At 44.9% G+C, this 20,970-nt stretch overlaps 1 protein-coding gene across 1 annotated transcript in view; it reads right to left on the reverse strand.

The window, feature by feature from the left end:
• Nucleotides 1-5,204: 5,204 nt before the first annotated feature.
• Nucleotides 5,205-20,970, reverse strand: part of LOC309558279 (perforin-1-like) — a 31,504-nt gene continuing 15,738 nt past the window's right edge. The window contains exons 2-4 of the mRNA XM_082261334.1: nt 9,691-10,257; nt 8,973-9,339; nt 5,205-5,964 (exon numbers count right to left, since the gene is read on the reverse strand). Coding sequence (XP_082117460.1) covers nt 5,248-5,964; nt 8,973-9,339; nt 9,691-10,229 — 1,623 coding nt within the window. The 5' untranslated portion in view covers nt 10,230-10,257 and the 3' untranslated portion in view covers nt 5,205-5,247. The remainder of the gene's footprint in view (nt 5,965-8,972; nt 9,340-9,690; nt 10,258-20,970) is intronic.

Below are 20,970 nucleotides of genomic sequence, written 5' to 3' on the forward strand. Positions count from 1 at the left end.
CCAAAAGAAAGCTCTGTTTGTGGGAAAAAAAGGACGCCAAATTCGTTTAGGTGCAGCGCCGCACGACCACGCAATTGTCCGTTAAAGTCACGCAGTGCCGAATCGCAAAATACCCCCTGGTCGGAATGGGGGTAAAATCTTCCGGGGCTTAAGTGGTTAACACACATGGGCAGCAAAGACTCATTAATGGTTCCGAGCAAGCTGTCATTGGATAGCTCAGGTCACAATCCTAATGTACAGAGCCAAACAGAGTGGCTCTGCACATTGTGTTCACTTTGAACCAATCACGATAATCACAAGTGCAACAACTGCCAGCATTCAGCCAATGCACAATGGAGTAATGTGGGCTACATACAGGGAGGTTTTTTTTGTTCAACCCAACGGACTGAGCAGAAAAAAAACTGAGAGGATGCCGTACTAACTAAGCGATATTAGTGCGGCAATCTCCTCCACTAAAATATTGTGTTCTCACCGGGGGTTCACCCCCCCCCCCCGCCAGAACACACTGATCAGCGCTCACAACCATTGGCTAAAAGTGCAAAGTGCTGACCGGATGCTGGTTTTCCAGCATGCCTGTTTGATAAATGTTGGTCATTAGATCTGCTTCTGTTGGAAAGGCTGTTGTACACCCTACGGTCCATGTGTACCAGCCTTAACCACTTGCTGACCAGCCACCGTGTATTTACTGCAGCAAAGTAGCGCTATTGGATGAAATGACATACCTCTATGTCGTTTTTTTCAATAACCACTAGATGTCGCCATTGCGTCGCTGAAGGCACCTTCGCGCCATGATTGGCTAGCGGGGATGTCAATAAGTGGGTGCATTGGAGCTGATGTTCGCTGGCCTCCCGCGATCATCCCAAACAAGGTAAATCACAGTTCTGCAAGGGGACAAGATGGAGATCTTGTGTTCCTGCTAATCAACCGCTGCCGGGCACCCACAATCGCTCCCCGTGAACAGAGTTGTAAACACAGCAGACTGTTGTTCTCTCTACTATCAACAAAGAGCCCCTCTGTTCCTCCTATTTAGGAACACAGGTCTCTGTGTTGATAATACAAGCCCCACCACAGTTAGTAGGTACCCCCTAGGGACACATTTAACCCTTTAATACTCCGATGTTAACCCTTTCCCTGTCAATGTCATTAGTACAGAAAAAAGTGCATTTTTTTTTTTTTTAGCACTGATCAATGTAATAATGTCACTGGTCCCCAAAAAGTGTCAAAAGTGTCAGTTAGTGTCTGATGTGTCCGTCGCAATGTTGCAGTCCCACTAAAAATCGCTGATCGCCGCCATTACTAGTAAAAAAAAATTAAATAAATAAAAATTCCTTAAAAATATTGCATCATTTGTAGATGCTATAATTTTTGCGCAAACCAATCGATATACACTTATACACAAGGCCGCACGACCGCGCAATCGTCCGTTAAATTAACGCAGTGCGGAATCACAAAAAATGGACTGGTCATTAAGGCGGCAAATCCTTCCGGTCCAGAAGTGGGTAAAGTGCCACCAACCAACAATGATTATGGAATTGTTTTTTCTAGAGGTAAATGTAACCGATCCCAATTTTAAATATTTGTTTTCTTTCACACAGTAAACAATGGGTGTTAACCCTTTCGTGCCTAAGGGTAAAACAAATTTTCATGCCTAAGCCCAATTTTGCATCTTGACATAAACGTACATATCATCACAACTACTTTGTGCATCCAGGTGGATTATACCTTGTTTTTTTCAGGACACATTGGGCTTTTATTTGGTGGAAAATGGTAATGGATACCTTGTGATTTTTTTTTATTATCTAAGGAAAACTGGCCAAAAATAGTAAAGAAAGAAAAAAAAAATAGTTTTTCATTTTAACTGTATATTTGCTATTACCATAACCTACCACCAAAGAACAACCCAAAATAATTTCTCCTATTTCTGACAATCACAGCAATACCACATATGTGTATATTAATTGTTGTTTATACCCGTAGTACAGCCCAGAAATAAGAGCCGGTTCACACTACTCTGACTTGTCAGGCGACTTGGTCGCCTGACAAGTAGCTCCCAATGCTGTGCAATGGAACCGTTCTATTCAGAGCGACTCAAGTTGCTCCGACTTAGAAAATGGTTCCTGCACTACTTCGGGGCGACATCGGACCGGCTTGTATTTTTATATTACCTAAAACACAATGACACTTACTGACACTGATACTAATAAAAACAAATATATAAAATCTGTCCACAGAAAAGACAGACCCTGACCTTGACCTTTGACCCTGACATTGACCTTTGATGCTGACCCTGACCCAAACACTAACCCCGGGGCTGACCTAGAGTAGATCAAACATTGATCTAGGTAATTTTTTTTTTTTTTTTAATTATTATTATTATTATTTTTTTCTAAACACCTTTTGTTTTCTATCTTTGTAAGGACAGAGAAAGATACAATGTATCTATCTCATCCAGTCACAGAGACAGAATACATGGGGCGGGCTTCACAGTAACTGATCACTGTGATAGCCAATCAGATGCTATTGCATTGATCAGGTGACCCAGAATAGGACAATCTGGGTCCTGATTGTTAGTATGAGACCCCAGTCTGGGGTGGCATGCTCCCAGCACCTAGGGAGATACACAAATATGCAGCCCCACGTAAAAAAAAGCCCAGTCCAGTGAGGCCGTATATTTGCCTATGGTTGGTTTAATGGAGTTAAAGGCTAAAGTCCCGTACACACGCGTCGTGGCAGGGAATTTTTGGCCAACGTCCAAGTTTCGGCTTGTTAGTATGATGCTTCCAACAACCAACTCCGACTTTTCGGCCGAAAAAAATCTGGTGTGCAGGCTATAAAATTTTTGTTGGCCGTCAACACAACGGCCGATTTTCGTGCAGTCAGTACAGATTTCGACAGGGAAAAATCTGATGAGCAAGTCTGGGCATGCTCAGTGAAGAAAGAACACAAAGAAAGCAAACCAACACATGACATCACTTCTGAAGTAGAATTTTGTTGGCCGAGAAAATTTGTGTGCAGTCTAGGCACATTCCAACCAACAAAACACAACTTGGACAAAAGTCGGACGATCGGTCGGCCGATAATCGTTGCATGTGTACGGGGCTTAAGTTTGCTTTTCAGTCAGAATTTCACCTTTCAAAATAAATAGACTACACACAAAAGAAAAAACTAGCATGTGCGCTGATCAACAGTTTAGTAAAGCCCTCCAGATGGCTATTGGTGATAAATAGACAAGCCGCAGGGTGCTGCTGCTCTCTATGGATCCTCTGGGTGTCAGGAACACATCTAGACAAAAACACAAAAGAAGAGAGCGCAAAGCCGTCCTAGTAGGGTTGTCACCCCATCCCTTTAATCCAGGACACATATTAGTTAAGCAGGTTCTGAGGCTGACATAATGCACATAAGACACCAAGTGAGGTTAATTACCACCTTAATCAGCCTTTAGAACCTGTGTAATTAATGTGTGTGCTTAAAGGGATGAGGTGGCAACTCTATGCCCTAGTGTAATTCAGCTTTAATATGGTAAAGTTAAAAACACTACAATGGTCAAACTCACATTGTGTGAACATAGATACAGATCCCACTGTGGCCACACTCCTAAAACCACCTCAATATACCGACAGGGGAGGGGGGAGCCGTGGACGTTCAACCTAGCTGCCTGGATCCTGGCAGAACATCCGAGGTTATCCACCACCCCGTAGGTCTTGAGGAAGGAGAACATGCCTCTGAAACATGTTGTCATGGCAACTGTGTGACTTCCACACTCTCTTCCCCCCTGTATTCTGCTTGTGTGGGTTTGTGAATCCTGCTTTACCGGGCGCATATGCATTAGGATCTGCATGTCGAGCGTGGTGGTGGATAGCCCTGGATGTGTTGCCCGGATCTTGGCAGTTAGGTTGAGTGACTTTGGTTACAATCTCATCAGGAACTGGAAAACCCCTCTGTGGTGCAGGAACGTCCTCTCAACCATGGAACGGTAGACTTACTAAATAAATCCTCATCAAATGGAGCCAAAAAATCTGTATCCTCAGTCTCAGGAGCTGGAACTTTTCTTTTACTTGAGCACTGAAGTCATTTAGTGTGCCAATTGGACCCATGCATTCCCTGTTATCCTGGATCAGCGCTTTTATCTCCTGGTCATGTGTTGGCGTCTTCCCTGGATGTCCACCAGGAGATCGTCAAGTATGACCTGGAGATAAAAGCGCTGATCCAGGATATCAGGGAATGCATGGGACCAAGTGGCACACTAAATGACTTCAATGCTCAAGTAAAAGAAAAGTTACAGCTCCTGAAACAGAGGATACAACACAGTCCTGACACCAAACTGATAGAACACCTTTGAGATTAATTAGAACAGAGACTGCGAGTCAGGCCTTCTCACCAACATCAGTGCCTGACCTCACCAATGCGCTTCTGGAAGAATGGTTAAACATTCCCTTAGACAAACTCCTCCTAAACCTTGTGGACAGCCTTCCCAGAAGAGTTGAAGCTGTTATAGCTGCAAAGGGTGGGCCAACTCAATATTGAACCCTACGGAGTAAGACTGGGATGCCATTAAAGTTCATGTGCATGTAAGGGCAGGCGTCCCAATACTTTTGGTAATATAGTGTATATCCGCACTCTTTTTACAAATAAGAACGCTGACAACTGCTGACCAGAGGAAGGCGGGGATACTAAAAAAATAATTTTAAAGCCAGTATACTTGCTATCTGTCCATTGCAATCCCCTGCGCAGACTAGCAAGGGGAAGATCAGGATTGGGAGCCAATCAGGTTGCTACATGCAAATGTGTTGACAATGAACATACTGATAGGAGAGAGCAGAATGATGATCAAATCAGTAGTAGTGTCAACTGGCTGTCTGTACTAGGTGACACAGCTGTGTTAATCTCAAGGCTGGATGGACAAAAATAAAAAAAACCTTTGGTGGGTAAAACCTCTACTTTATATGCATTTCATCTCTGCATATACAGTAGCTGTCTGCCTGGAGTTCAGCTTTAAAAACAAGCAAACTATACAATGTCAAGGCTAATATATATATATATATATATATATATAAATCCCAAATAAATCTATAGCCAGATGAATAAAAAGTACACCCAGTAAGTTTTAGGGCCCAGCTGTTGGTGCAAAAATTCATTTCAGTGATCTAACAATTTAGATGCTCAGTAAATCATTTTATTGCCGAAAATTGTAACTGGTTCCCTCTTATCCTTTTTAATAAGTTAAGTAAGCGGTTGGAGAAAACACATCTAGCTTGTAGAAGGAGCATAGTCTCTACAGAGGGGCCCAGCCAGGTGAGGGAGGCATTGTGCACTCACTGTGAAAGTCACACTGCCGTGGTCAAGGTAACAAATCTCTTCCTTCTCTCCACTGTTGACCGGTTTTTCACATTTTCCAAGCAGGTCGTCATCATATTTATTATCTTCATCCCAAACCTCCACCTTCAAGCTAGACACCGAACCGAGTTCCCGAACTCCAAGGTCAAACCTTGTGTTCCAGTTTGGATTATCATTGTTCCATATGGTCGTTGTCTGAGCAATAGCTAATCCACTTATTTTTACAAAGGCATCAGTCCTCGAGCCGTAGTCACCCCAAAGGTTTGAAGCACCTTTTACAGTGACCACCACTTTGGCAAATCCCCTTTTTGAGGGGCAACAGTTTATATTCATTTCTTGACCACCATGACAAATGCAGTTGCATTCTCTACCAGGACTCAGCTGTGAACCCGATGGGCAAGAGCAGTTCTTAGGCAGTGCCTTCTCAATTATATAATCACTGATGGCTTTCCGTAGGCTCTCTCTCAGGGGTCCTCTGAATGGAACCAGATTGTGGATGGGCTCCAGAGAGTAGGTTACGATATCAGGGTCAGTCTTTAGGCTTTCCATCCACGTTTCGAAAGATGCTGCACCGTCTCCATTCTTTATGTCAAAGGAGAGCTGCTCAAATGTGATCTTTCCTCCTCTTACCTTAAAATTCATGAAAAAATATTATTTTGCCTATTGTCTGTAACACATTTTACATTCTCATGTTTAAAAAAATGTACAGCCCCCCTCCTTCAGTCTGCAGCTCCGCTCTCCCAACCGCCCCTAATATTTACCCAAGAAACATAATTTTGCTTTTTGTTAGTAACACATTTTTATGAATAACAAAGAGTTCCAGGCTGCTGAACCCCCCCCCCACCCCAACCCTTCCGGAGCAGCAATTGTGTTGAGTCCTCCTTGTTGCCTCATTGGTGGAGAATTCTACTATATACTTACAATTCCCCCACTCTGGCTCTGCATATCTAGAACTGAACTTCTAGTAAAATAATTTATAAATTTGTCCTACTCCTCTAGATGTTTTTTCTGCTGAACCCCGCCACCCCAACCCTTCCCGAGCAGCCATTGTGTTGAGTCCTCCTTGTTGCCTCATTGGTGGAGAATTCTACTATATACTTACAGTTCCCCCACTCTGGCTCTGCATATCTAGAACTGAACTTCTAGGAAAATAAGTTATAATTTGTCCTACTCCTCTAGATGTTTTTTCTGCTGAACCCCACCACCCCAACCCTTCCCGAGCAGCAATTGTGTTGAGTCCTCCTTGTTGCTTCATTGGTGTAAAATTCTACTATATACTCACAATTCCCCCACTGTGGCTCTGCATATCTAGAACTGAACTTCTAGGAAATTAAGTTATAATTTGTCCTACTCCTCTAGATGTTTTTTTTCTGCTGAACCCCGCCACCCCAACCCTTCCGGAGCAGCAATTGTGTTGAGTCCTCCTTGTTGCCTCATTGGTGGAGAATTCTACTATATACTTACAATTCCCCCACTTTGGCTCTGCATATCTAGAACTGAACTTCTAGGAAAATAAGTTATAATTTGTCCTACTCCTCTAGATGTTTTTTTCTAGATGCACTAAAATAGAGTTGGCACACAGGTTTGTTGGCACATCTCATCTTGCTAGTGTGATACTAAGCCTAGCCAGTTGAGGAGGAGCAAGGGGATGTCATAACTTAGGAATTGACTTATGGGGCAAGAACTATAAATCCAGCCCTAATAATATGTATTATAGACACACAAGAAAACGTCATATAGGTTAGGACAGTGAGAGTCCCTGCCACAACATAAATGAGTTTAAAAAGGTCAGGGAACTCTCAAAGAGTCATTTTGAGGAGCGCTAGCAGAGGTTTTGTGAGCAAAGAAAACTATGTCTTAAGTGTAGCACTATTTCAAGGCATTGGGCCTGATGAGGGTCTGCCATGGTCACCGGTAACACCTTCAGTACATTTAAGATGATTACCCAAGTGTGAGATCTGAGTCAGAGAACAGGCCGGCATCTTTGGTTTGTTTTGTTTTATTTTATAAGGGGATGGAAGAAGGGAATGAGTGGGATACTCCTTTGGCTCAACTAGGTACAAATTTGGGACACTTGAGAAAAATGCCTTTCAAAGCTGTCTAGACACCGGCTGAATGCCGACCAATGCTTGCTGGCCCTTGAAGAAACACTGTCTTGCTGTACTGTACTGGAGACTGACTTCTGACAATCTGGTTAGCTCAAAAGTCCTGAACACTGCTCCAGGTAGGCTTTGTAAACTGCTTCTGCTGCAACTCTCAACACTGTACACTGTACACTGCACACTTCCTCTGTACACTGAACACTTCAGGGCCCAAACACTGGTACCCCCTTTACCCCCGTTACACTTCAGGGTCCAACCGCTGGAACCCCCTTTACACTTTAGGGTCAACACTGGCACCTCCTTTACACTTGCTCCTGCACCGGCTAGCTCTCGGATCCCTCTGACCTTCACCGGAGTGGTCCCCTCTCTCTAGGCAGACCCCCAGGGGGCAGTTTGCAATATTCACGACTGGGAATGCTTTCCTGAAACTCGACCCCTCTCAGCTCACCGGATCCTCTCTGCAGCTCAGCTCAGCCCTCTGTCCCCTCAGGCAAGCCGCCTGGGACACCCGATTCCTCTTGACAGGAGGAGAGACAGCCGTACTCTCCCTCCTGGGACTCTGCTTCCCGCCAAAGACGCTAGCATCACATGCTCCCCTCAAACCTATACCCACTCCCAGAATGCTGTGCGGTAGAATCTGCCCTTCTGGGGTAGATACAAGCCTGAGTGTACCATTGGCCGGGTTTCCTTCACTGCACAATGAGAACCCTCTCATTGAGCACCGTGGGGAGACCCGCCAGTCTCAACAGCCACACCTGGGAACCATGACAGCCAACTGAAAATCATGGCCCTGCTGTTAAGCAGACAAGGCCCACTATAATTTAACTAGCACCTACCTTGTAGGGTGCAACATCAGTTTTCTCTGGATTTGGTAATTCCAGATAGGGGCTTGAAAGTTCCAAAGCGTTTTGGGTGGGACAGCGCCTTTAGTCCCGTGTCCAGGCTTTTCTAGTTGCCTACAGCCTGTGTAAATGCACAGGTGGTCAGGATTTCTATAAGCCAGATCTGAGCATAGCTCGGGACAGTTGCTGCCATTTGGAGACAGACACCTGACACCCAGTTGTCAGAGAAGGTCAGGACAGCTATGTGTGCCTGGGAGACCAAGAAAGGGTCTTGGAGGCTGGGAAAGCTAAGGTGGCTAGTGAGTACAGGGAGGCTGGATGAAGTCCAGAAGTATCAGAGAGAGTGAGCAAACCTTGGGGGGGGGGGGGGGGCTGGAGAATCATATTGTGATGCCAGGAGTGGGCCTTTGCAACAAGTTACTGCAATTGAGACTGAGTGAGCCTAACAGCCTGGTGGCTCTGTATTTTTTATCAGGTGTGTTTGCTGAAGAAGAACCCCTGCATATGAGACCTGCTGTTGTAAGAACTTTCTTTTTGTTTCCTTTTAATAAAAATAGGTTGCCAAGCCCCTAAAACCAAAGTGCCAATTGCCGTAAACTCACTGTAAAATCGCATTCACCACTGAGCTAAACACCCCCAGTTCACAAGGTACAATATATATGCCAACTATACTTATTACCATTGTACAACTCACCTCCCAACTCTTCTCGTTGAACGTCTGATGGAAACTCTCCCCCTTGTTGGATTTTTGGCTTTGTTCCTTGCAAGCACTAGCTTTGGCACTTGCTTCAGCTTTTCCAGCGACTGCAACAGAGGCCTCAAGGCTAAGACAATCCTTCAGCTCGTCCATGGAAATGCCATCCATGGAGATTTGGCAGGTCTTGATGGCGTTGACCTCTTGCACTTGGCCTCCCACATCTGCCTGGTTGATATAATGAGTGCCGTAGATGCTAATTAGACGTCTGTAGTGTTCCTGAGTATTGGCATCATACGTCGGTGGCAGAGACTTCAAGGCCCGTCTCAGATCTTTGCTCAGTAGAGGGAGGTGTGAAAGTCGGAAGCTGGTACAGGGACAACATTTAGAAAGAGTGTCAAGAAACAAAACATGAACTTATTTTTTTCATACCATTATAACACTTGCATTGGGAGCATTTTGTTGCTTTGTATGGAGATGCCCACACTGTTTATTCAACAATGCCACACCTGCCTCAATAGGTACTTGGGCAGTTAAGCGGCCATGTAGATAATGCATTGCTGTACTGAACAAATTGGCAAAATCTGTTTTTTTGGAAGCAAAATAATTTTGCAGCTGGTAAACAAGTCTTTCAAAGAAGTAAATGCAGGAACTTTTTGAAGTCATGACTTTTACTGGTTAAATGATAATATATGTTATTTTTGAAGATATACTGTACCTGTAATAGACACAACTCAGATGGTGCTTAATGAAGCTGTAACGGTCTGTGCTGGTCTTAGTCTTACCAAACTGTGCCACTTGGGACTGAGAACCAGCCATTACTAGCTTGGCATCTATACCCTTGTGGTGGAGCTCTAGCCCAGCTTCCCAGTCATTCTTCACCTCAGATGCAGCTTCCTCAGCCAGCGATGTAGAAGATCGGGAGACCTCACTGCTGATCTTCCTAGAACAGGATGACTGGGGCCTCCAGTCCACCATTGCAATGGGAAGCTTTTGCCAAGCCTTGTTCATGTATGGGTTGTGACAGACAGTGCAGGTGTTGTCCTCTGTAGAAAACGTCTGGAGATCCAGCAGGTGGGCCCTGGTCTGCTTCATGGTCACAATATCAAAACCTTGACCAATAAGATTGTGACCAGGGACAAAATGGACTTTATCGCATTCTGGCTTCTTGGCAGTTCGGCAGGTGTAGGTGAGTGGAGGGTGAGTTTGGCAGAAAGTAGAAGTGGCAAAACTTAGAAGAACCAAGGCGAGCCACATATTCAGACAGTTGAGTGGAGTATAAACCCTACAGAAAAAAAACAAGACCAAAGTTAAGATTCCCTACTGATATGCTATAGATGATTTACTATGCACTATATACAATTATAGTTACCGTATATACTCGATTATAAGCCGACCCGAATATAAGCCGAGACCCCTACTTTTGCCACAAAAAAGTGGGAAAACGTATTGACTCGAGTATAAGCCTAGGGTGGGAAATGCTGCAGCTACTGGACCCAACTGGACCACCACGAGACACAAAATAGGGGCTGCGGGCATGGTACAGGAGATGGCGCAGGTCATAGTACAGGCATTGCACAGGTCATGGTAAGGGCATGGCACAGGTCAGGGCACAGGTGATGGTACAGGCATGGCACAGGTGAAGGTATAGGCATGGCACAGGTCATGGTACATGCATGTTACAGGTCACGGTACAGGCATGGCACAGGTCACAGTACAGGCATGGCACAGGTCATGGTACAGGCATGGCACAGGTGATGGTATAGGCATAGTACAGGTGATGGTATAGGCATGGCACAGTAAGTACAGGCATGGCACAGTATGTACAGGCATGGCACAGTATGTATAGGCATGGCACAGTAGGTATAGGCATGGCACAGTAATTACAGGCATGGCACAGTAATTACAGGCATGGCGCAGTATGTATAGGCATGGCACAGTAGGTATAGGCATGGCACAGTAGGTATAGGCATGGCACAGTAATTACAGGCATGGCACAGGAGATGCAGTGCTGCGGGCATGGTACAGGAGAATGTCCTGTACCATGCCCGCAGCACTGCATGAGGAAATACAGGGGCTGCGGAGGCATCTCACTTACCTGTCGGTGAGGCGCCGTCTTCGATTTAAAAATCGCGCCACCCGGCGCCGCCATACGTCACCGCAAATGCGCCACCGATGCTCGGGAAAAGCCGAACACGTTCGGCTATTTCCGGGCATGCGGCACATGCGCAGTGACACGTCGGCGCCGAGCGGCGCCATTTTTAAAAAGACACTCCAGTCAGTGACTCGAGTATAAGCCGAGGGGTGCATTTTCAGCATGAAAAAACATGCTGAAAAACTCGGCTTATACTCGAGTATATACGGTAGTTTAGTTTAGTTATAGTCCTGTTTTATTGAATAAAATACCTTATTGCTGATTTATATCGTGGTATGTCCCTTTGCTTCTTTATATATGCTGGGGAGATTGAGGCACTCTGTCAATGTGGTATCAGGACAATATTCCCTGGACAATATCCCCCGGGAAAACATCCCCCTGGATAATATCCCCCCGGACAATATCCCCCCGGGACAAGATCCCCCCGGAAAACATCCCCCTGGACATAGGGTTAGAGGGTTAGGGTTAGAGGGAGGATATTGTCCAGAGAGGATATTGTCCGGGGGAGGATATTGTCCGGGGGAGGATATTGTCCGGGGGGCATGTTGTCCAGGGGGATATTGTCCGGGGGGATAATGTCCGGGGGATATTGTCCGGGGGGATGTTGTCCAGGTGGGATTATGTCCAGGGGGGATTATGTCCAGGGGGGATTATGTCCAGGGGGATGTTTCCCGGGGGATATTGTCCGGGGGGATATTGCCCTAGAATCATCACTGTATGCCTTGAGTCTATCCTATAGGAACTGCTGAACTTAGGAGCGATCCGGGTAAGGACTAATTACACTCTTATATGAAGCACAGTTTAACCACTTCCGAACCACCCGCCGCAGGTGGCCCTCCTGCGCAAAACGTTGTAGCGCTACATCGGTCGCGCGCCTGCAGCTAGGGGGTAAGCGTGCTCCCGCCCCCACTCGGCAGCGGGGACTTCGATGCACGCATAGTTGCCAACATTTGAAAAAAAATTCCAGGGGCACTTTGCAGCACAGCTATCAATTACTTACCACACCCACTTTCCTGAAGCTCCGCCCACTCCACATAATTAATCTCCACGTACTTATCATCAGATTATAGGGTCTACTCAATAAAGAGAGAATTACAGGAAATTGAAAAGGGGATTTTAAACTTGAGGCCAAAGTAGCAGAGTTGGAATAATTCTCCCATTCAGCTGCACTACTTCTGCCTAAAGTTTAAAATTCTCATCACAATTCCCTGCAATTCTAAAGTGTCAAATGTGCTCAGGTGTGACCATAGAAAAATGTAATATGTAAATATAAATAAAGTGTAAATAAGTACATCTTGCCGGGACAATGTAAATTACCCGGGACAGGCTCCCATTTGCCGGGATTGTCCCGGCAAAAACGGGACAGTTGGCAAGTACGATGCACGGGGCAGACGGCTCAGATTACCGCCTGATACCCGCGATTGCTCCCCACTGAGAGAGAAGAATGGTCGGATGTTGTAAACACAGCTGACCGTCCTCTCTGGAATGATCACAGAGCTCATGTGATCCTTCTATAAAGGATCACAGGTCTCTATGGTCATTTCACAAGCCCAACCCCCATACAGTTAGAAACACGCCCCTAGGTACACATTTAAACCTTTGATCACCCACTGTGTTAACCCCTTCCCTGCCAGTGTCGTTATTACAGTAACAGTGCATTTGTTTAGCACTGATTACTGTAGTAATGTCACTGGTCCCCCCAAAAGTGTCAAAAATGTCAGTTAGGGGTTTCCGGTCTGTCCGCCGCAATGTCGCATTCCTGCTAAAAATCGCAGATTGCCGCCATTACTAGTAAAAAAAAAAAAAAACTACAAAAATAACATAAATCTTTCCCGTAGTTAGTAGACACAATAACTTTTGCGCGAACCAATCAAAATACGCTTATTGTGATTTTTTTTGTTTTTACCAAAAATATGTAGCAGAAAGCAAATTGGCCTAAAATGTTAAAAAAAAAATAGATTTTTACATTTGGGGGGGGGGGGGGGATATTTTATAGCAAAATGTGAAAAATATTGTTTTTTTTTTTTTTTCAGAATTGTCACTATCTTTTTATTTATAGCGCAAAAAAATAAAAATCGCACAGGGGATCAAATACCACCAAAAAAAGCTCTATTTGTGGGGAAAAAAAGGACATCAATTTTATTTGGGTACAGCATTGCATGACCGCGCAATTGTCCGTTAAAATAACGCAGTGCCGAATCGCAAAATATGTCCTGGTCATAAAGGGGGAAAATCTTCCGGTCCAGAAGTGGTTATACTGTATGTGCTGGAGGTAAGAGCATATGAAAGTCAGAAAATTGTTTTTTGGTGGAAGAGTTTTGTGAGATCTTTTATCATCACCCTGCACAAATTTGAGCACTTTCACTGTGTGCACACTTTTTTTTTTTTTACACTATAGGATTTATTAACTCTTAATTAAGTGAACTTAATTAAGGCAATATTGCATTATTATTGTGTTTCTTTTTTTTTTCTTCTATATATCTTGAATCATGGATATGGGATTTATCGAGTAACAGTGGATGAAGATTGTTTAATATTTATCAAACCTTTGGAGTGGCATGTTTTTTTTTTTTTTTTTTTGATGGAATCTCACTATTCATGGACTTCTATATGAACTGGTATTTTATTCTGGATTGAATTGATTGTTTTTTCCCTCATTGCACAAGAGTTGCTATTTTGCACAAGGTTGAGATCGGATTTTTATCACTGATTGAATCTTATTGAAGAAAGAATTAATTTAGAGATCAGTTGAATTCATATATATTCATATTCACCATTTGCACATTATTGGCTAAATTTGCACAGCATAACCACATATATACCGTATATACTCGAATATAAGCCGACCCGAATATAAGCCGAGGCACCCAATTTTACCACAAAAAAATGGGGAAACTTATTGACTCGAGTATACAGTAAGCCTAGGGTGGGAAATGCAGCAGCTACTGGACCCAAATGGACCACCACAAGACCCGAAACAGGGGCTGCAGGCATGGTGCAGGGGCCGCGGACATGGTACAGGAGATGCAGGGCTGTGGGCATGGTACAAGAGATGGTACAGGCATGGCACAGGAGATAGTACAGGAGATGGTTCAGGCATGGCACAGGAGATGGTTCAGGCATGGCACAGAAGATAGTACAGGCATGGCACAGGATATAGTACAGGCATGGCACAGGAGATGGTTCAGGCATGGCACAGGAGATGGTTCAGGCATGGCACAGGAGATGGTACAGGCGTGGCACAGGATATGGTACAGGCATGGCACAGGAGATAGTACAGGCATGGCACAGGAGATAGTACAGGCATGTCACAGGAGATGGTACAGGCATGTCACAGGAGATGGTACAGGCATGGCACAGGAAATAGTACAGGCATGGCACAGGAGATAGTACAGGCATGGCACAGGACATAGTACAGGCATGGCACAGGAGATGGTACAGGCATGGCACAGGAGATGGTTCAGGCATGGCACAGGAGATGGTTCAGGCATGGCACAGGAGATGGTTCAGGCATGGCACAGGAGATGGTACAGGCATGGCAGAGGATATAGTACAGGCATGGCACAGATGGTACAGGCATGGCACAGATGGTTCAGGCATGGTACAGGAGATGCAGTGATGCGGGCATGGTACGTGCCCGCAGCACTGCATCTCCGGAAGAGATGCATGGGGCTGCATGCGGAGGAGTCTCAAATACCTTTTCGCCTTACATTTAAAAATGGTGCCGTCTGGCGCCAACACGTCACCGCGCATGCGCCGCCTGCCCGGGAATAGCTGAACATGCGCCGTCTGCCCGGGAATAGCTTTCCCAAGCGGCAGCGGCGCATGCGCACTGACCGGGAAAAAGGTAAGTGAGACTGTGACTCCAGTATAGGGGGGCTTTTTCAGCATGAAAAAACATGCTGAAAAAGTCGGCTTATACTCGAGTATAAACGGTATTTATTTATATACCATTTATACTTTGATTAGCGCACCATTTTTTATATATGTTATATAGAGGACTGCCCCTCCTGTAAAACCATCCTGCAAGTCCCCTTTGTTCCCATCTTTCCTTCATTGCTATGCACAATGCACATCCAGTCTTTTGAAGCCTAGCACAGTCGCCATTAATGCACTTTAGAAGAATAGTTCCTGTGTTCAGTAAATCAAGCTTTATCACTGCCCACAGATACATTTTAGGTGACATTGCTACTGTTATTTATGTAGATCTGGACGCCAAGTGTAATCTAACACCTAGTCCTTATTACTAAACACCCTCTATACTAAATTGTGTTATTTCCTATGTTACTTCATTTTCATGCTTGGGGGACAATATATTACGTTTGCCTCTACTAACTGGTTTGGTGCTTGTTTTCTTTGATAGACTACTACTACTCAGGGCTTTTTTTCAGCAGGAAAGCAGTTCCGATAGGGCCATCTTACCGAATGGGCACGCTGGGCAGTTGCCCGGGGGCCCCACTTGCCCAGGGGGCCCCACCTGCCCAGCGACCCAGCCAAGCATTAGTCCTGATTCCCATGTGCATCCCACTGCTGAACTTAGCAGGTGGGCAAGCGCCTATCGGCCCTGCGCTGCTGTCAGGCCACTTGGGCCGTGGAGGGGGAGCCCACAACTTCAGGAACCCGTCTGCCTCCACGGGAACAGGCACGAACAGGACAGTCAAGTCTCACTGCCATGTGTGTGTTCACTGAACCCAGCCGCCGAACATGGAAGCTGTCATTAGCCTGGCATTGCTGAACCAATGAATATCGCCATATCCATAATTTGCATTTTTATTCTACTGGGTGACTGTGTAGGCGGGGCCCCAGTGCACTGCATTGCCCGGGGGCCTATAATGCTCTTAAGATGGCACCGAGTTCCGGCACCTCCAGAACTAAATGTCTGTAATAGCAAGGGGTTCTGAGGTGTGCTGGAGGGTCCATTGATGCTGGGGAATCTATTTTTACTGGAGGGGATCAATTTTTGCTGAGGAAGGAGGTCTATTGCTGCTGGGGACAGTGCCGGGACAAGGTCATCCAGCGCCCAGGGCAAGGATGCCAAACTGCGCCCCCCCTTCCCTTAGGGTTAGGGTCAAGGCACCCCCCCCCTTCCCTGCAATAAACCATTGCGCCTAGGGCAACCGTCCCTCCTGCCCACCCCTTGTCCCAGCCCTGGCTTGGGAGGTCTTCTGTTGCTCATGGGGAATCTATTGTGGCTGTGGGGTGGGTCTTATGTTGCTGGAGAGTCAATCATTGCTGGAAGGGATCTACTGTTGAGGGAGCGGTCTTTAATGCTGACTGCTGGAGGGTCTACTGATGCTGGGAGTCCATTGTTGCTGGGGCGAACCTATTGTCACTGTTCCATTGTTGTCTATTGTCTAGTGTCCATTGTTGTCTATTGTCTAATGCCCATTGTTGTCTATTGTCTAGTTGTCCATTGTTGTCTATTGTCTAGTGTCCATTGTTGTCTATTGTCTAGTTGTCCATTGTTGTCTATTGTCTAGTTGTCCATTGTTGTCTATTGTCTAGTGTCCATTGTTGCTAGATCTATTTTACTGCCTCTCTTGTTATCGTGAACACATTCCGTACAAAATACTTAGCACCACAAAATGATACTTGGTTCTGTATTCTCTAAAAGGGGGGTACTGGGAGGTGGGTAAGTGGTGGGTGGAACAAAGGAATGGTGCTCGGAGGTGGGTATTAGGCGGAGTCAAGGGATGACTCAGAAGGGAGGAGCCCTGCTACTATTACTGGGTATCAGGTATTACTTTCAGTAAATTCCTGTGATATTCTATGTTTATTCACTCAATCTAGTTTGTCAGTGGGGCTGAGGTTCTTGAGAAGGTTGAGGCAAAAAACAGAGGACCCATCCTATCCAGCGGCTCCTTTAGGGGTAGCACTACTTCAGGAAATAGGTATGCTCCTCAGTGCCATCTAGTGACCATAATGCGGTATGGCCATTCAATGCTGCTAACTATCATAAGAAAATAAGTATCCTCCTTGGCACCAGCTAGTGGCCAAAATGTGCTATGGCCACTTGGTATTACTGACTATCACAGAATATACTGTAAGTATGCTCCCCAGCAGCATCCAGTAGCAATGAAGCGGCATGGCAGTCCAATGGTTCTGACTAAAAGTATTCTCAGTGCCATCTAGTGGTCACGGTGTACTGACTAAAAGTATTCTCAGTGCCATCTAGTGGCCATGGTGTACTGACTAAAAGTATTCTCAGTGCTATCTAGTAGCCATGGTGTTCTGACTAAAAGTATTCTCAGCGCCATCTAGTGGTCACGGTGTACTGACTAAAAGTATTCTCAGTGCCATCTAGTGGCCATAGTGTACTGACTAAAAGTATTCTCAGTGCCATTTAGTGGCCATAGTGTACTGACTAAAAGTATTCTCAGTGCCATCTAGTGGCCATAGTGTACTGACTAAAAGTAATCTCAATGCCATCTAGTGGCCATAGTGTACTGACTAAAAGTATTCTCAGTGCCATCTAGTGGCCATAGTGTACTGACTAAAAGTAATCTCAATGCCATCTAGTGGCCATAGTGTACTGACTAAAAGTAATCTCAGTGCTATCTAGTAGCCATGGTGTTCTGACTAAAAGTATTCTCAGCGCCATCTAGTGGTCACGGTGTACTGACTAAAAGTATTCTCAGTGCCATCTAGTGGCCATAGTGTACTGACTAAAAGTATTCTCAGTGCCATCTAGTGGCCATAGTGTACTGACTAAAAGTATTCTCAGTGCCATCTAGTGGCCATAGTGTACTGACTAAAAGTATTCTCAGTGCCATCTAGTGGCCATAGTGTACTGACTAAAAGTAATCTCAATGCCATCTAGTGGCCATAGTGTACTGACTAAAAGTAATCTCAGTGCCATCTAGTGGCCATAGTGTACTGACTAAAAGTATTCTCAGTGCCATCTAGTGGCCATGGTGTACTGACTAAAAGTAATCTCAGTGCCATCTAGTGGCCATGGTGTACTGACTAAAAGTATTCTCAGTGCCATCTAGTGGCCATAGTGTACTGACTAAAAGTAATCTCAGTGCCATCTAGTGGCCATGGTGTACTGACTAAAAGTATTCTCAGTGCCATCTAGTGGCCATGGTGTACTGACTAAAAGTACTCTCAGTGCCATCTAGTGGCCATAGTGTGCTGACTAAAAGTACTCTCAGTGCCATCTAGTGGCCATAGTGTACTGACTAAAAGTATTCTCAGTGCCATCTAGTGGCCATGGTGTTCTGACTAAAAGTATTCTCAGTGCCATCTAGTGGTCACGGTGTACTGACTAAAAGTATTCTCAGTGCCATCTAGTGGTCACGGTGTACTGACTAAAAGTATTCTCAGCGCCATCTAGTGGTCACGGTGTACTGACTAAAAGTATTCTCAGTGCCATCTAGTGGCCATAGTGTACTGACTAAAAGTGTTCTCAGTGCTATCTAGTGGTCATAATGTACTGACTAAAAGTATTCTCAGTGCCATCTAGTGGCCATAGTGTACTGACTAAAAGTGTTCTCAGTGCCATCTAGTGGCCATAGTGTACTGACTAAAAGTATTCTCAGTGCCATCTAGTGGCCATAGTGTACTGACTAAAAGTGTTCTCAGTGCCATCTAGTGGTCATAGTGTACTGACTAAAAGTATTCTCAGTGCCATCTAGTGGCCATAGTGTACTGACTAAAAGTATTCTCAGTGCCATCTAGTGGCCATAGTGTACTGACTAAAAGTATTCTCAGTGCCATCTAGTGGCCATGGTGTTCTGACTAAAAGTATTTACAGTGCCATCTAGTGGCCATAGTGTAGTATTTTCTGCATTCACATGTTCGAACTCCAGAGAATGTAGCCTGAGAACATTTATTTTTGCCCTATTAACCCAGAACATATTTACATGCAGTGTCAATAGAGACACAGCTATGCCATTTTCTTAGAAATACACCTGTAAGGCTTCGCACACCTTCTGTTATGATGCCCCAGGAATGTATTTAGCTGATTTAAACTGAAAATTCAGTTGTGCTTTAAAATCTCCCCAGTGGGGTACATACAGAGGGGGGGGTTTATTCCCTTCATACTCAGTCCAAAACTAAAATAATAAGATGTTTTGAACACTGGATGGCGCTTACTGTCCTGAGAAAAAAGTAGGCTCCTCTTCACCATCAGTTTTGCCTTAAAATCTCCCCAGTGGGGAACATACAACAATACAAATCAGAGAGGGGTTTTATATTCATACTCAGTCAAAAACAAGAAAATATAATGTTTTGGCCACTGGATGGCACTATCCTATGAAATAAGAATGGTCCTCAGCTCCATCTAGTGGCCATAATGCAGTATTGTCCACATTCGTACATTTGATTGCAGAGAATATAACAGTAGAAAATTAAATTTCACCTCATTACTACAAAACAAACATGCAGTGGACAAACAACTAGAGCTTTCTAGAATTACATCTCTAACTCTAAGGCTTTGTATACCTTGTGTTTTAATGTACCAGGACTGTGTTCAGCTGATTTAAACTGAAAGTTCAGTTGGGCTATAAAACCTCCCTAATAGGGTAAAGAGAGCAATAAAAAAAAAAAAAAATCAGAGAGGGTTTTTTTTTTCTTTCATACTCAGTCCAAAACTATCATTTGCATAGAACTAATTTATATGCAGGTTTGATTGGTGAACAGCTGTACATTTTTTTTTTTTTTCAAATATACTCCCTACAAAAAAACTTTTGTTTTGCATTTTATTTAGCTGATTTAAACTGATAGCTCAGTTGGACTTTAAAATCTCCTTTTATTGGGTACAGACGGCAATAACAATTTAAGGGGGATTTTGTCCCTTCCATCAGGGGTGTAACTACAGGGGTTGCAGGTTTTGTAATTGCAACCGGGCCCCATGCTCCAGGGGACCTGTGCGGCTCCCCTGTACACCTGGATAGGAGGGGCGGCGGGGGCAGCATGTAGAGAAATCACTGTCCTCCTTTTTCCTTCTGTAGCTGCAGGAGGAAAATGGAGGAGATTGGTTCCTCTGTATGCTGCCCCCTCCACTCCTCCTATCCAGTTCACTTGTGTTCTGCTGTCTCTGGGCCCCTGTGTGCTCCCCCGGCCCCGCCCCCCCCCACCCCCCACATACCCACTCACCCACTGTGCTCCCTTGCCTCTCCTGCTGGCTGCTGTAGGGGATGTGTCACAATAGAGAACCAGGAAGGGATCAGTAAATATGTAATTTACCAGCTCCTTCCTTTTCTGAATGGACAGAGTCATAGTCAGTGACATTGTAAAAAAATAAAATAAAATGATAAAAAATAATACAATTAAAATACCAAAAAATAAAAACTACTGACACCAATGGGTGAACTTCCAGGATCGCTAAGGTCACACTTGCGATCGGGCCCTGGCATTGCACCACTGTGGGGAGGCCCCAAGATGGCAGGAAGGGGGCCCACTGCAGAACTTGTAAAAGGGTCCCACAACAAGAGTAAAGGCCCCCAGGATCAGAGGGAAGAGCCCCAGGCTTGAAGGGAAGGGACCCAGCCATGGGTCCGGGGGGGGGGGCCCTTCATCATGGTTTCTTGCACCGGGGCCCTGAAGGTTCTAGCTAACCCTCTGCCTTCCATACTCAGTCCAAAACAACAACAAAAAATAAATTTTGGTTAGATTTCTTATTTAATATGATTTGGATAGCCCGAGGATCCTGCTACTGGTAATACAATACTGGTAATACAATAGCACACAGCTTAGAGAATCATAAATTGAATAATTTAGTAATTAGATGTAGTGGGTGACTATAACCAGCAGACAGGGACATATACAGTGGGTACGGAAAGTATTCAGACCCCCTTAAATTTTTCACTCTTTGTTATATTGCAGCCATTTGCTAAAATC

The sequence above is a fragment of the Pelophylax lessonae genome (genome assembly GCF_965119305.1).
Source record: "Pelophylax lessonae genome assembly, chromosome: 6".
Taxonomy (NCBI): domain Eukaryota; kingdom Metazoa; phylum Chordata; class Amphibia; order Anura; family Ranidae; genus Pelophylax; species Pelophylax lessonae.